Source organism: Zychaea mexicana (assembly GCF_025766255.1).
Source record: "Zychaea mexicana strain RSA 1403 chromosome Unknown BDB00scaffold_5, whole genome shotgun sequence".
In the NCBI taxonomy this organism is placed as follows: Eukaryota; Fungi; Mucoromycota; class Mucoromycetes; order Mucorales; family Lichtheimiaceae; genus Zychaea; species Zychaea mexicana.
Window position 1 is genome coordinate 535,945 of NW_026516668.1, and position 14,943 is coordinate 550,887.

The following is a 14,943-nucleotide window of genomic DNA, read 5'->3' on the forward strand; positions in this document are numbered from 1 at the left end:
TCATACAGTAGTATCATAGAGGAATATATCGTGGTGGTTGATAAAGGTGAGGGGAAAGGCAGCAATTGAACTGTTATGTATATGGCGGCAGGCATGGTTTTTCCGCAGCATATCTTTCTCTCTCTACAATTTCCTAATTTTCTATTATTGTATCATATGATCAAGTTACAGGTCAAACAATACATAGCACTTTATCGAATGAAATCTTGATTGATTAGCCTTTTCCGTCGAACCGGGCTTGTTTTTTCTTTTATCGAATAGCTGCATATCCTTACAGCAGCTGTATATCGTTTTATACATGGAACTAAGTGGCAAATATATACTGTATCCCAATATTTTCTTTGAATTCTATTGTTGTTGACGACGGCTTGATCCATAAATGTATAAACACACGAAACTTTGACCTAAAATATAATTAGCTATTAGCCGGTAAGCGTACTCAAAATACACGCGTTCTGTGTTTACATGTAATAGCGAGTAGATCCACTAGATCAATACGTTCACACAAAATGTACATATTATTGCTTTAATATGAGACCACTACTGTGCGCTTTGACGCGGTAGACGACAATTATACATAGCACGCAACTGCAGGCATCTAGTCTTTGTTATTCCGTTCTGATTATTGTTTTAGATAAATTAGCCAAATTGCTGGCATCATGTTGATAAACAGCAGTAATTGCGATTTTTGGGCAGACTATAATGTATAAATGGTGCTGCAGTGTTTTGCAATTGTGTGACAAACAAACGGAAAAATGAAAAAATTGGAGCGAAACCCAATATTAGATATGGTGTGCATTTAGAATCAGGGCCCAGCAGCAGTAAAACAATAGCGCGCAGCGGCACACAGAGGCTGGTTAAAAAGCCCTAAAGGGCCATCATTACGGGAATCAGTGAGCAGATGAAGGCTATCTTAATTCTGAATCTTGAGACCCTTGACTATGTCTATCGAAAAACAATGGTTTGGCGAAATGGACGATGATGCAGAAGACTATTATAAGCTACGGATCTGATAAAAATAAAACGAGGCTATTATTATTAGTAACATATCAAAGAAGAGCCCGTTGCTCGAGTAACATAGTAGTAGCTTGAAAAGAGAACTGTTCGTTTTGAGTGGAAACGGAGGAATGTTTGGAACGCAACATGCGTTTGGGAAGGCACATGGCTCTAAATGCTCTAATTTATCATAACATATGATACATGGTTGATTTGGCGTCATGCATATTGCAACGTAGCACTTTCAGCCACCATAATTGGGGAATCTTTGAGGAGACGGGGGACATTACTTCGGTCATGATGACATTTTTGTTTTCGACGACACTAGTCCATGTCGAAAGAAGAAGTGGTGGATGCTCTCAATGTTCAATTGCCATTGGATATTTTCGGTGAACAAGCCCAGAAAAGGTTAAAATAAACAAGCATTTTCAAACATGCTCTTTTTTATAGCATGTGGAAAACAATTGCCATATTGCATAACAGGCCGCGCGACGTGTTAGCATGTGCACTCTTTTTTCCTACATGGGTATGGCGGCTCATGACATTATGCAACTCAAAGCCAGCGCTCCATCAACCCCCGAGATCTACTTAACTCCGCGGGTAAAACTGCAAAGCCCAATATTTCCAGAACAAGAAGACATCCAGCAAAACATCAGTTTTAGATATTATTCAGTAAAAGTACTTTTATATTATTAATTTAATTAACAAATTATATATACAAAAAGATAAGCATCAGTATGTAGAGGCTCTAAGCGAGCAACACGGCAAAGCTGGCGGCGAAAAGGGCCACCAGCGCTGACGCTTGAACAAGCAAAGACTGAGGCCAGTCAACTGTCAAGGAAGCGGCAGCTGAGGTGTTAGTGGAAGTGGCTTCAGAGCCGGTACCGCTTTGGGTCATCGAGGAAACCAAGGACGAGAGGGACGACATCATTGGTCTGCTGCTGCTGCTAACCATGCTTGACGACATGCTGGACAAGCTTGTTGCTGAGGAGGACATCATTGGGCTGCTGGTGGTGGCACTGCCTACCATGGGCGAGCTAGTAGAGCCGAAGATGCCACCGCCGGAGTCAGATTCGGACGGTTGAAGGAAAGGATCAGCTAATATGCGCATACAAATATGCGTTTAGTAAAGTTCGCTATTTTGGTCCAGACTTCGAGCTGTAGCACGCGGGTCATCTTACTTTCTGAAGCACCACCACCACCATTATTACCGCCGCCGTTAGCGGGTTCGGTTCCTTGGCCACCCTGTTGGGCAGCAACAAACACGGCAGAGATGAGAAGAGTGGCAAGCAAAGTCTTGACAGTGTACATGATGATGTATTAATGAAAGAGAAGAGGACTTGACAGTTTACGAAAAGCAAACGCTGAGTGTTTTTAAAGGAAACGGCGAAAAGATGAAACCCATGCAAGTTATTATTCTGTATTATCCAAGCTATAGAGGGATGATGACGATGAAAGAGACTAGGAGTAGCGGGAGCAATGTGAGAGGCTGTGATGCATGACGACTGGTAAGGGTAGTGCTCGCTTTGGATGCAGTTCGGAAAATAAAGGTGGCAGTACCATCCACAGGGTGATTGTACAGCAGATTGGCCAAAGTGGATCCATTGTAGCCTTTGACGCGATAGCCATCATTGATTGAATTGTCGGCCACAGTCTTGTTGCCGTTGCCCATCACATCGATTTCAAAGTCGTTTCTGATCTGGCTCGAGACGTGTTTCACATGTTGCTGCAATTTGCTCGGCGTATAATCGCTCTGCGACAGAAACAACGCCATCACCCCGGTTACATCTGATTATAATTTAAAACTGTGTTAGCCAAGGGAGGAATGTGTAATTATCAGACCGAGGGAAGAAGAATTCGAAGAATTCGAAGAAAACTCACGAGGAGCAGCCATGGAAGTGCCTGTCCGGGTGTGCTCGTCCTCATCATTCCATATGGATACAATATCTGTTCCAGGAGCAAATCTAAGCGAATAAATTAAAATTAAATTGTCGTGTGCGATGTGATATCGTGTAAAATGCCAGCATACATGTCAACGCATTTGCCAAAGTTGGAATACGACGCAATGGAATCATCCGGATCTGTAGCACCCACAGTGATAGCACCGGGTGTAGAGCCTGGTGAATATTTGCACGCATCTTCACCATAATTGCCCGCTAAATAAATTGAGCGAGGTCGTTCGTTCGTAACAACATGACGGGGCGAGGCGTGCAAGGTTTTAGAAAACAAGACATGGACTGAGATTATTTCATGCTCAGAAATTAATTTCATGATATTTACCAGCGATCGTAACGTGGATTCCTAACGAGATGGCAGTTTCAATGGCATCATTTGCTGCTTGATTGTAAAAGGCGCCTAACGATAAGCTAGTACAGATTGAAGAACAGCATTGTTGTAAATAGTGTGTCACATCATCACGCATATCAACAGGTGCGTCAATGTTGTTGTCGCTCCGACAAACACCATCGAGACACAAAAAGACAGGATTAGTCCATACTTGACAATTGACTTTGAATTGTTGTGAGCCGTGTGCTGTTCCACGACATAGGCCAGTCCTTTCAGCAAGTCAGACAGCATACCGTTGCCTTCACTGTCGAGCGTCTTGACTGAAATGACATTGGCTTGTTTGGCAACGCCGTATTCTGTTCCACAGCATACGCCTGCGACAAAGGTACCATGTCCATTCGGATCTCCGCTACTGTCGTCGTCTACAAATGAAGGCCCATATGTGAGCCGATTTTCCAAGTCTTCATGATCGCTGACGCCGGTGTCAAGGATGTAGATAACGACGCCACGACCCTGGGATGTAGGGAACCTGAATTGGTCATTTGTGCCTTTTCGCTGGTCGATCCGATCCAGTCCCTGGCGGAGAGACAGAGAGGGAGATAGAAAGAGGGTTTAGCGGGATTGTCAACGCGTGAATACTTTTTTCCCTTCTCTTGCAGAAAGAAGAAATACACTAGAAGCAAGCTTACCCAGCTGGGTGGATTCGACTGTATGAGCTCTTGCAACGACATGGGAACGTCTTTGACATAGTAACTCACTGCGTCATCGTCTCGTAAGGCGTCCTCTTGCACTGGGCTCGAGTACCATTGGAATCCGCCAATGGTGGACGGCGCAATGGTTGCTGACGAGACAAGAGACGAGGTCAAGTTCGTTGTTAGTGGTGAATGGAACTTTTGAATGCGTTGGATGTGGTTAGTGATATTGATTTGTGGAAGATCCGGTTTGAGCACGACTATGTAACGGTCATCGTTACTGCTGTCGGATGAAGAAAGGGAGGCGACTGTTGCTGATGATGATGATGATGATGATGATGATGACTGCTGTTGCTGTGGTAATGCATGGATGGATGATGGTGATATTATTGATAATAGTACAGAAAGCAGTAATGGGAGCAGTAACACATATTTTGCTACTACTGCATCGAATGGTAAAGGAATGGAAGGGGCGGTGTGCATCTAGTACACCTGTGAAGCTCAGCTTTTTTGTTTTCGTAAAGAAGAAGATGAGAAAAGAAGCGGTCAAGAAAAAAAACACACTTTTGAGGAAATATTGTTTGGTTTTCGAAATCGATGATGTGGTACAAATTCTGTAAATTGACTTGGTGTAACCATGCCCGTTGAACAGATGTTCGAGCCCATTCTTTTTTTATGTTTCTTTTCTGTTTACGGCGTAGAAGAAAGAGAGGTATTGTTGACAAAGAGAAAGAGTGGACAAAAGGTGTCCGTCTGCGTGTGGCGTGTGTGTGCGTGCGTGTGTGTGTGTGTGTGTGGTGCCTTTGTTGGCTTGGCTTGGCTTGGCTTGGTGGTGTGGATCGTAAAAATAGAGTGAACATAACGCGAGCTTATGCAACATAGCTGTACATGTCCTTCTGTCCATCTACTCGTTCAATGAACTCCTTTTCCTAAAGAATGCAATAGAATGCAGAGTGCAATGGTTTTCGACGGATGACATTAATAATTGCTGGTGCTACGGCGTACATATCCCCCCTTGTTTGTGCTTACCAAAAGAATATCAATGCACTTTTTAATGTCAGGAACCCGCGGCTTGAACCGTGATTGGAGCTGCGTGATCACTTCCTCTATGAGTGCAACGTGCTTCATCACTTTACGTGTCTTCATGATTCGGACAATCGCAGCCTAGAGCAAACAATAACAAGCGACACACTCAGTGTGTGATCATCAGCATCAAAGACCCCCGTCAAGCTTTGTCTTACCTGCATCAGGTATTTGCGGTCCTCTTCAATGGTCTTGTGTGTCTCATCAGTCTCCACCTTTTGTTCGGTCTTCATTTGAAAGTTGAGATTAATTCGAATCTTTTTGCTGTGTTGCAGAGGAGTAAAGCACGATCAGATTAAACCACCAATACCCATCGTCATTCTTGTTTCTGTAAGTTTATGAAGCTTATTACCTCTTGAAGTCAAAGTTCAGATCGTATCTGGAACCAGTATCGCCCACTTTTTCGCCATTGCTCAGCAACAAGACCTTGGCCTTGACCAAGATGCCCAAAGCAGAGCTCAGCACCTCTGGAGACAATGCAGTGCTTCCTTGCAAGTCTTCAAAGCTGTAGCTGATGCCATTGTTGTACTGCAAAAGCACACCCATCTGGTAGGCAGACACTTGCAAAGTGTATCCGGCCTTGCTTCCCTTCAAATAGCTGGTCTTAAGTTCGGCTTTGCAAAATTGGAACAACCAAGTGAGCTTACGGCCTGAATGCTTGTTTTGATAGAACTTTTGGAAGCGATCGTATGTTTTAATTACCTGCAATTACAACAGTGTGTGAGTATTACCGGCTTTTCCATTTATAATCATTCATTAAAACATTCTCTTTTTGAATCAAACGTACGTCTTCTGGAATATTAAACGAGGTAGTGGGGGCCGAAAATGGCCATTGGTTGGCAGCCAGGACGAGGATATTAAAATCGACTGGGTTACAAAGGGTATTAATAAAGTTAGTAAAGCGATCATAGAAGATTGTCAGTCACTAAAAAAGTAAGCAGTAACGAGCTCACCATTGGTACCACTGGTATCATAGCTTTGTTGCATAGTGTCCTTGAACGAGTCATTCAACTCCTTGCTAAGTGACATATCTGTCAACATACGCTGCAGCTTGGACGTGTATTCGAAACCACATGCTTCCTTGAGCTTAGAAATCATGCTGCCTTCGGCATCGTCTGAAGCAGAGGTACCGTTCACCAGACGCTTGGCCAACATCCTTGAATAGAACTTTTGGAAAACATCCTTGTCTTCAACGTATTTGAATACAGTCATCTAAGAGCAATCATGATGAATTGTTAGATTTTGATGTTATTCCTTTTGAGGTCTCCGAAATATACCAAGTGGAAAAATGACTTACAATGCTGTTCATGACATCTTCCAACTCGTTTTCTTCGGGGTTTTTGGCGCTCTTCTTGAGCAACGAATCACAGTATCTAGCGAGCAGTTCGGGCGACTTGGATGTAGAGTTCTTGCAGACCTTGTTACGGTTGACGAATTCACCACACGCCTTATCCAACGCAGCTACAAATCCTGATTCGCCACTGAATGCGGTCTGAACAAGATCGTTGTACTTGCGATGAACTTCCAAAAGGGCATCCACATATGTTTTAGGATCCTAGAATATCACATCAGAAGTACGCGTGAGTTTTATTTTGATACCACTTTGTCTTTTTCATTCACTTTTGATGAGATCCATTATTCCACATACCACAGTCTCTTGCTGAGCAATTCTTTCAATTGCACCAAGACCAGCCTTGCGAACGTGAGTCTCGAATCGTACGCGCAAAGGATCCAAGCCCTCAGGAATGCGTGCCAATAAAGCATACATACGATGCAGGTCTATGTGTGTATGTCATAAAATCTGTTTTAATATGGCAATAAATACATAGGTCCACAACCACTCACGTATCAAATCACCCCTTCACCCTTCAAATCCTGCACCTGTAATTATATTAGCCCTTACCATCTTGTTTGTCTAAATCAATTAGACTCTGGAAACCTTCCCAGATAGCCTCGGTATGATTCTTCACCAGAACGGTCTCACACTTGGAGATGAGCTGTTTCCAAGAGAGACAGCGAGAAATTGAGTTAGCGGATGAAACTGAAACCAACGATTATAATAAAGGTGTAATAGACGTACAGGCTTGTGAGTAGACTCATGGAGATACATTTGGACACGGTTCTCTTCTTCGCCTAGACGGACGTCAGCCTAATACCAGGATATGTTATTTGATTTGTTCATGCATGAGTAAGCCTGTGATGTCATGCATCATGTGTGCGCATGTCTTTTCCGGCCCCACCCCCACTTTGCCTCTTTGTTGCTGTTGTCACTATCATTACCTTTTTCATGTAATCAGGAATACTGTTTTCCGTGATAAATTTCTCAGATTCAGTTGTGTAGTACACTTCCGTGGCGCTGATGAAAGGCGTTTCAAAAAACTCTCTATATACATCGAGATTCGACTTTGTGGAATCCGTGGTGTCCAGTCCGAGCGAAACTGTTGTCAACAGATATTAAGGATGTGTCAGAATAATGGTTTCCTTGTTGTTGTCGCTTTTGTATACGTAGAAGACGAGAAGATGTCTTACCGAATGATTCGACAATGTTCTTGACCAAACCAGTCTCAATAGTTTCACCGTTTCGCTCTCTTTCAATCAGCTTCAGCACCGCAGCAATCACGTTGTGATGGACAAATTGGAACATGTGGCGTTTCCAGCAAACAAGTGTCAACTAGCGAGATATAATCATGAGTTATAAATTGTGTCTCTTGCCGAATATATGTCATTACCAACTTTCTCCTTGCTAGAAACTTACAGTGAAAACGTCATAGACATCGTTCTTGCGATCTTCATCGATTTCACGTTTGACCCAGTAACGGTTTAGGTACATGAAAATGTTGTTGACAACGCGCGCAGCAGTGGTGTAGCGAATCCATTGCTTTGTGTAATACTGCAGCAGCGCCTCATCCATAAACTTTTCAGATTCCTATTTGATCCGCCCATCAGCCCCACCACAGCTTATATTAGCAAAAGAACAAAGGTTAGCATACACAGACAAGAGACTTATAGACATACCGTGCGAATCTTTGTCAAGTGGTCTTCAAGCCATTTACTCAAGCTGTTGTAGAGTTCAGCTCCAATCAAGTGAGTAGCAGCTAGTAACAACATGACGATCATATCAGTTTCAAAGGACCATCTATATTCATTCTTCTTCTTCAACTTCTCTCCAGTGTAAGGTATACGAGTGCAAGGGAATCGCCATACACTTTTAACTTTACCTCGATGGTTCAATGGACCAGAGTAAGATCCTGCAGCACCGGCAGTTTGAGGTGGACTTCCGCGCGCACAGAAGTTATGGACGGCGCTTTGTTATTGTTGTTGAGAAGAAGAAATACGTATGAGTGTACAGTTTCCATTGGTAAGTTTGCTGCGCACGCGCTCATTGACTCACACGCGCGTTTGACGATTCGTTTCTTTTCATTCACGCACACACACATCGCTTAGCGACATCACAAGCAAAAAGCTTTCACATCCAGCAGGAACACCCTCCAATTCAAAGTACATCCTTTGCCCTGTCTCCCCACCGCCTCCCTCCAACCCCTTTTTTTGATTTGCAACCATTCTATATATATGTCAAGAAAGAACTTTCTTTTTACCTATACAATATGGAATAGCGAGTGCGATCGAGACCTTCCTCGAGTCGGTTCATAATTTGATCTAGACCGTTTTCCAGAAAAGTCCATGTTGCACTGAAATCATTGGCAGGAGGTAGTTGCGCGATGCTGGACATGGTATACTAATGCTGTGCTGTGTATTTGTCGGTTGCGGTTATAGTTTGTTGTCTTTCTCACTCTCTCGATATGTATGTTTTCGATATGTTTTGAGAGTGTGCGTAACGTTTCCGTGTTGTTCGTGAAGAAGAAGGAAAATGATGGAGGGGAAATCTTTTTTGTGATTGCTTCACCAACAACAATAAAAAAGAAGAAGAGGAGAAAGAAGAAAGGCTACGAAAAAAAAAAGTGGATTATGCGCCTTTCGTGAAATACACGTCATCGGGACCACCCGTATTCCGACTGATATCAATGCTGGCAGGAGCTCAAAGAACCACTCATGCTCTTTCTTTCCGAGCTGTTGTTATGGTAATGGTTTCTACGGATATCGTAATACTATTGTTCTTGTTCATATTTCCATGCAATTACAACTACTACTAGCTACTGCTGGAAATAAAATCAAGCAGCTGCTGCGGTATCAAGCCATGCTACAGCATAAGTTATCACATTTATTTATTAACACCAAGAATCCATAGCTATTGCCATGGATGGATCAGAGGGTGCCCCGCAGCGTGCGCAATGTGTTCTTTTCGCAAAATCTACATAAAAATAAAGATGATCTATTAGCATGGTTATTTAATGTCTAGAAAGAATATAACTTACTGTGGAAACCACATCCTTCGCTTTGACAGATCCAGTCGCCAGCTAACATGTCAACAGCATATGCACAATAAGTAAAAGAAATTTCATACAAAAACATATTGGGAAAAAGAGAAGACAACCCTTACGTTTTACAGAAGTAGAGATACCAGTTGGCATGGCACTTGGAGACATGCTTGTCCTTCCAGCACTGCAAAAAAGACATTGTTGTCTGCTGGCAAAATTGTGCGTACTACACGCAGTGCTGTTAAAGAGAGCCAAAAGGTGTTAGATCTCTTCTGCATTACATGTCACACTATACACTCCACATAGCATGATAAAATTCTTACCAGATCCAATCACCAGCTCGGTACTGGGCCGAAGGATATGGTGAAGGTGTGCCAGTAGCACCACCTACAGCCGTGGCGCCCGTTGGATCGGTATAATTGTAAGACTGTTGTGGGTAAGAGGGAGTATGCGGATTCGGTGTATGACAGCGATAGCATGCTGTTCGTGACGCAAAGTTTTGGAAGCAACATTCTGAATTTGGGCAGAACCAGTCGCCCGGTCGGACAGAATGTCGAGATGGGACAATGGGAGTAGGATGTGTGACAGGTGCAATAGGAGTGTTGCCAGGAACAACCCCAGCAGTACCAGCGGCTGGACCTGTTGGTGTAGTTGGTGTCGATGTGCTATCATTTGTTTTGTCATTTGCTGCCCCTGACGATGCTGCTGCTGTTGCTGTTGGACGATCCGTGCCACATTTCCAGCACTGATACCGTGATGAATAATTGTGAAATTGGCATGTGGTATTTGGACATAGCCAGTCGCCTGGTGTAAAGTTGGATGCTTTTCCTCCTGGAGTAGCTGTTGTCTTTGTTGATGATGATCCGCCATTATTATTGGTACTGTTGTTATGAGGACTTTCAGCGTTGCATTTGAAACAGTTACGTCTGGATGCAAAGTTGTGAAACGAGCAGTTTGGACACATCCAATCACCAGGACGAAGCCGTCGATTGTTGGCTTGCACAGGAAATGGTGTCAATAGACCTGCCGCTTGTTCAATGACACATTCGTTACTAGGCGCCACTTCAATGGGCCGGTCGCCAAGACATCGGCCGTTCAGCCTCAAAGCACGCAATGCCTCATCATGGGATTGAAACAGAACAAACCCAGACAAGCTCGGCTTGGAGTGTTCTGTTGTCTGAATCATCCACGTCGTTGCCGGTCTGAGTCCGTTCGATGAGAACCATGCTTCCAATTCACCTTGCGTCAATTCATAGGGTAAACCAGCCAACCGCACAACCTTGGATTCTTCGTTCTTGAACCGTTGTAGATCAGCACCGAAATGGATTGGTTTTGTAAACACGTCTGGATGGCGAAAACTGGTCAGATGACGGACAACTTTGGCAACCGTCAATGCGGAATCGAGTCCAACGTCAGCAGCAGATCCTCGTTCAATGTGAAATGCTTCGCATAGGTCTGTCAAAGAGGTCGTGCGTAGACTGATTTCTGGATGATGTTGCATTTGCCATCGCTGGACTTCTTGCTTGAGATCAAACATTTGATACATGGATAGGTATTCTGGTAATTCCAAGTTTTTGTCCATAGCCTCGCGGGCCATTTGTATCCGTAAAATCCAACCACCATGCGTCACAAAACAAAACGTCATGTCGCGCGATAAAATTTCCTCTTGGACGTATTGATCGAATTTGCGTATGGCGTCTTTAAACGTTCCTGCTGAACTTAGCTGGTCCCATGTAATGTTGGTAATTGCTGTGCAAAAATTCGTCAAGGGTGTGCGTTCAGGTCGTACGGCGATCTTTTCTTCGTGAACAACCTGCATGGTGCTTGTATCGAGGACAACAAACGACAAGTCTAACACGTTCATTAAAAATGAGTAAATCATTCCTTTCTAGTATCACGTATTGTTCTCTTTCCCACTTTCTGTTTTAGCGTAGATATTACCAATGATTTCTGAATTTTCCTAACGAACAGAACGTAACCCTGTTTAGTTTCTGTCCTTTTATTGAATATTTCGTGAATGCGGTTTTCTTTTTACCTTGGTCACTTGAATGGCAGCAGGATTGGTTAAATTCTCGTCGCATGTAGCTTCCACATGGAAAACAATGAGTCGGTCAAATGGTACCACCGATGCCGGTTGCTGTTGTTGATGATTCTCGTCTGCAGTCGTCGTTGTTTTTAGTCTACCCGATTCGTCCTACATGGTGTATAGATTCGCGATCAGTACTGAATGCTACACAACGATCATTGACAGCTTTTTCCTTTCCACATACTCCAAACTCACACATATAGACACAAATACAAACCTTAGCATCGTTGGTATAGCCGTTTTGTTCAAATTTAAAGTGTTGTTGTCGTCGCTCGTCTTCATGAGCGTCGATGCCAAGCTCGTCGGCTTTTCGCTTTTTTGTTGTAATATCCATCAAGTGCCCAAACTTTCTGTGGAACCTTAAATCAAGGATTGTCCTATAAGGAGAAAATTAGAATCCCGGAACGCAACTCTATGATGTCAATTGTTTTGGAGGTGTTGCAAGTTATAAATATCTGCCATAGCCTCTCATTGTCAGCCGCAGCATCTTTTAGAGAAAACAAGTGTTGATCTTGAAATCATCACGGGAGCAAGTCACTAGTATTTGCCACTAGCCTGGGCCTCATTAGCGTCATCTTCGCTCCGTGCTGCGCATTCCTCTTTACAAAATTATGCATTGTGAGCTCTGCCCATATCTTCGACTCGGAACATCAGCAGCCCTTACATTTGCAAACGCCGGCATGATATTCCATTATCTTTTAAGGGTATAGCTCTGTACATGTTGGGGATGTGCAAAAACTAGTCAACCAGGAGGACGAAGGTGTCTCAATACACATGCACGGGTTGGGGTTCCGAAGATTTAAAATAAAAGTGCTCCTTGACATTTTGGTCATTCGCTGCTTCTTTCTTTCTTTCTTTTCGTTTATCTTTTTCTTTATTATAGCCACCATGGCCAAACTTGCAATTTTTCCAGAGGATCGGTATACGCTTCCTTCGTTCTCCAAAATCATTGCTACCAACAATGTACAACAGCAGCTACGGTCAAATCGACAGGCTCGAAACAAGAGCGACGGCAACAGAGCACTTCCTCGCCTTCGTCACTCGCTCATGACAGCTGCGGAAAGGAGTATCCAGTCATCTTTGATGACTGCCGAGTCACAACAGCAACAGCAACAACCCATTATAAAACCTGAAAACCTCCCGCTTGTGTCAATCTGTAAAGGTCGCGGCCGTCGTCCCACTGAGGTCGAAGTGATATACAATAGTATGCATAAAACATTCATCCTTCAATATTATATATATAGCCAGTTATCTTTGCACCCATTACAATTGAGTGAAGCAGTAGCAATTTCAATTGTTTTCACCTCTAAACATGTGATAGATGTACAACCCACCAACGTTTGCCAAGGATGTATTGATGGGAACAGATTCTGCTACTTTGAAGCACGTGGACCCAAGGCACGGCTGCGACGATGCACTGCATGTGTCGAAAAGCATCTTCCCTGTGTGATGAAGACCAGCAGAAAGAAAACGTCGAGCGTTATTATGCCAGATCCACAAGGCGACTTGATTGTGCCATTGGCATTCAAGAATTATTTCCTCCAGGTAATAATCAATAAATATAGTAATTTATTTTCCAGTATATACGACCACGATGCCGACGCATGACTTGAGAAAATTAATCGAATCCATTACACATAGTATCGCCGAGCACAATACGTTGTAAAGCACCCGAACCGATTCCCTGTAGGCTCGGATGGACTTGACAAAGTCAAAGAGGCAGGAGATATTGTGCGACGTTTCCGCCCTGTCAGTCTTTTGGTAAGATTTTAAGTTCTTTCTCTTTCTCCTCTCTTCATTATGTTATATGATGTACTAGGCTGATGATGAAATTACTACCATGCCCTCGTTGCTGCGTATAGACTTTGAAGCGGTATTCATGCAGCACCAGTCGTCATTGTTCTGCCACCACCACCACTGCTGCTGCATCTCCTGCATTAAAGATACCGGCAAATTCTTCCAAAGTTCAAAGCAATACTATTAGCAACAATGGTACAGCTACACCACCTCATTCAATTCAATGACATACCAATCATCATGATCAAAAAATTTCAAAAAAAAGCCCAAAAAAAAAAAATTCGTGTGTTATTTCCCTTACAAAAAAAATCCTATACAACGTACTAGCGGTCCTTCCTCGCTTCGCTCGGATGAATGAGCCCCTCCGCTTCGCTCCGTGTCATTCAACGGAAACGCGTCGCAAGGTGGTTCCCCCCTTGACCCCCAAGTGGGGGGCAAGCCCCCCAAACCCGCCCTGTCGAGCGAGGTTGGATCAATGTTTTGGTATTAGATGCTTATTGTCTGTTTTCAAAATCAAAAGCAAGATCATTGTGCAGTGAGAAGTAGCCTATCATAGAAAGTCGTCAAAGTTGGATACTTAACTATCTCCAGTTTAGAATACAATGCGAAAAGAAGTGTTGACAAAGATGATGTAGTGATATTGATAAAAAGAGAATAGGCGTGAAAAAAAGAGAATAGGTGAGAAAAAAAGAGAATAGGTGATAATAAAGAGAATAGAAGATAATAAAGAGAATAGAAGATAAAAAAGAGGATAGAAGATAAAGAGAATTAGAGAAGGACTTCATGGAAAACAGCATTTCGGGTGTTTTGGCCTTGCTGACCCGCGATACTTGAGTTCTCGGGATCTAACATGATTCTAATAGATGATGGGGTGCGGACGCGTGACATGGCTACATAGAGTAGACCATGCGTGAAAGGAGGTTCAGGTAAGTAGAGGCCAACAGTGTTAAAAGTTTGATCCTGTGCCTAATTGAGGGTCATAGTGAATTCCAGGCGAACAGGGAATTGGATGCGTTTGAAGAGAATGGGGGAGCGTATTTGTGATGGTGTTAAAGTTATGCGAGGGATCAAGACGATGTTGCCGGTATGAGGTCCAGTGGCTATTTCAGCATCAAGTACATATCGTTGGAGAGAGCGTAACAATCAGTCGTGTCTTATTGCAGAGTCCACTATGGGTGTGCAAGTTCCGCTTGGTACCAACAGCTCGGCACCAACAGCTCGGCACCATCACCAATGCAAAAAAAATGTTGCATAGACTGGCCAAGCTCGTTTGCATCATTGGTGTTGGCAGCTTGTTGGACGCGTATGTTGGTTTCAAGGCGGTGGACGGTGACACTGGGTCAAATTGATGAACGATTTAGACACTGCTGTACGATTTGCGAGCGCGATGCATTTGGTATCACAGGAAGGACCTATTACCAGATTTGATGTAGATACTTTAACGTAAGTATTACCGCTCAATAGCAAAAGAATGCAAACTAGAAGAGAGGATACAATGTTGAGTACCTGGCAAAAGTCAACACCAAGGACCATAATTTTTCCATCAAATGGAACATCGGCAAGCGCGGGATCGCCATGTCTCATGAGATTTTGGATACTCTTGTATACGTTGTATACTTGTATTGAT

The 14,943-nt window shown here is 43.4% G+C and overlaps 5 protein-coding genes across 5 annotated transcripts; 1 reads left to right on the forward strand and 4 right to left on the reverse strand.

Annotated features, from left to right (window-relative positions):
- Positions 1-1,744: 1,744 nt before the first annotated feature.
- Positions 1,745-2,307, reverse strand: BDB00DRAFT_867589 (uncharacterized protein; the record flags this gene model as incomplete). The annotated part of the gene is made up of 2 exons (XM_053126361.1): positions 1,745-2,094; positions 2,178-2,307. The coding sequence occupies 2 exons, from the start codon at positions 2,305-2,307 to the stop codon at positions 1,745-1,747; spliced, it is 480 nt and encodes a 159-aa protein (XP_052984702.1).
- A 121-nt stretch (positions 2,308-2,428) lies between these two features.
- BDB00DRAFT_755007 (peptidase S8/S53 domain-containing protein) lies at positions 2,429-4,457 on the reverse strand (the record flags this gene model as incomplete). Its single annotated transcript, XM_053118801.1, has 6 exons — positions 2,429-2,784; positions 2,878-2,960; positions 3,026-3,152; positions 3,277-3,362; positions 3,506-3,858; positions 3,972-4,457. 6 exons carry the CDS (start codon positions 4,455-4,457, stop codon positions 2,429-2,431), a joined length of 1,491 nt encoding a protein of 496 aa, XP_052984703.1.
- Positions 4,458-4,521: 64 nt separating this feature from the next.
- Positions 4,522-9,022, reverse strand: BDB00DRAFT_968833 (Cullin). Its single transcript, XM_053129827.1, has 16 exons — positions 8,654-9,022; positions 8,276-8,361; positions 8,073-8,152; positions 7,813-7,983; positions 7,587-7,728; positions 7,338-7,495; positions 7,138-7,206; positions 6,961-7,054; positions 6,706-6,836; positions 6,355-6,612; positions 6,011-6,269; positions 5,845-5,924; positions 5,410-5,759; positions 5,216-5,321; positions 5,004-5,138; positions 4,522-4,903 (listed from the first exon to the last, which is right to left on the reverse strand). The coding sequence occupies exons 1-16, from the start codon at positions 8,785-8,787 to the stop codon at positions 4,844-4,846; spliced, it is 2,313 nt and encodes a 770-aa protein (XP_052984704.1). The 5' UTR covers positions 8,788-9,022; the 3' UTR covers positions 4,522-4,843.
- A 127-nt stretch (positions 9,023-9,149) lies between these two features.
- On the reverse strand, positions 9,150-12,013 carry BDB00DRAFT_800301 (uncharacterized protein). The gene is made up of 7 exons (XM_053121765.1): positions 11,737-12,013; positions 11,469-11,627; positions 11,375-11,393; positions 9,757-11,284; positions 9,556-9,671; positions 9,431-9,472; positions 9,150-9,366 (listed from the first exon to the last, which is right to left on the reverse strand). Exons 1-7 carry the CDS (start codon positions 11,851-11,853, stop codon positions 9,284-9,286), a joined length of 2,064 nt encoding a protein of 687 aa, XP_052984705.1. The 5' UTR covers positions 11,854-12,013; the 3' UTR covers positions 9,150-9,283.
- A 346-nt stretch (positions 12,014-12,359) lies between these two features.
- Positions 12,360-14,014, forward strand: BDB00DRAFT_800303 (uncharacterized protein). The gene is made up of 3 exons (XM_053121766.1): positions 12,360-13,064; positions 13,161-13,280; positions 13,382-14,014. The coding sequence occupies exons 1-3, from the start codon at positions 12,408-12,410 to the stop codon at positions 13,541-13,543; spliced, it is 939 nt and encodes a 312-aa protein (XP_052984706.1). The 5' UTR covers positions 12,360-12,407; the 3' UTR covers positions 13,544-14,014.
- The last annotated feature ends 929 nt before the right edge of the window (positions 14,015-14,943 follow it).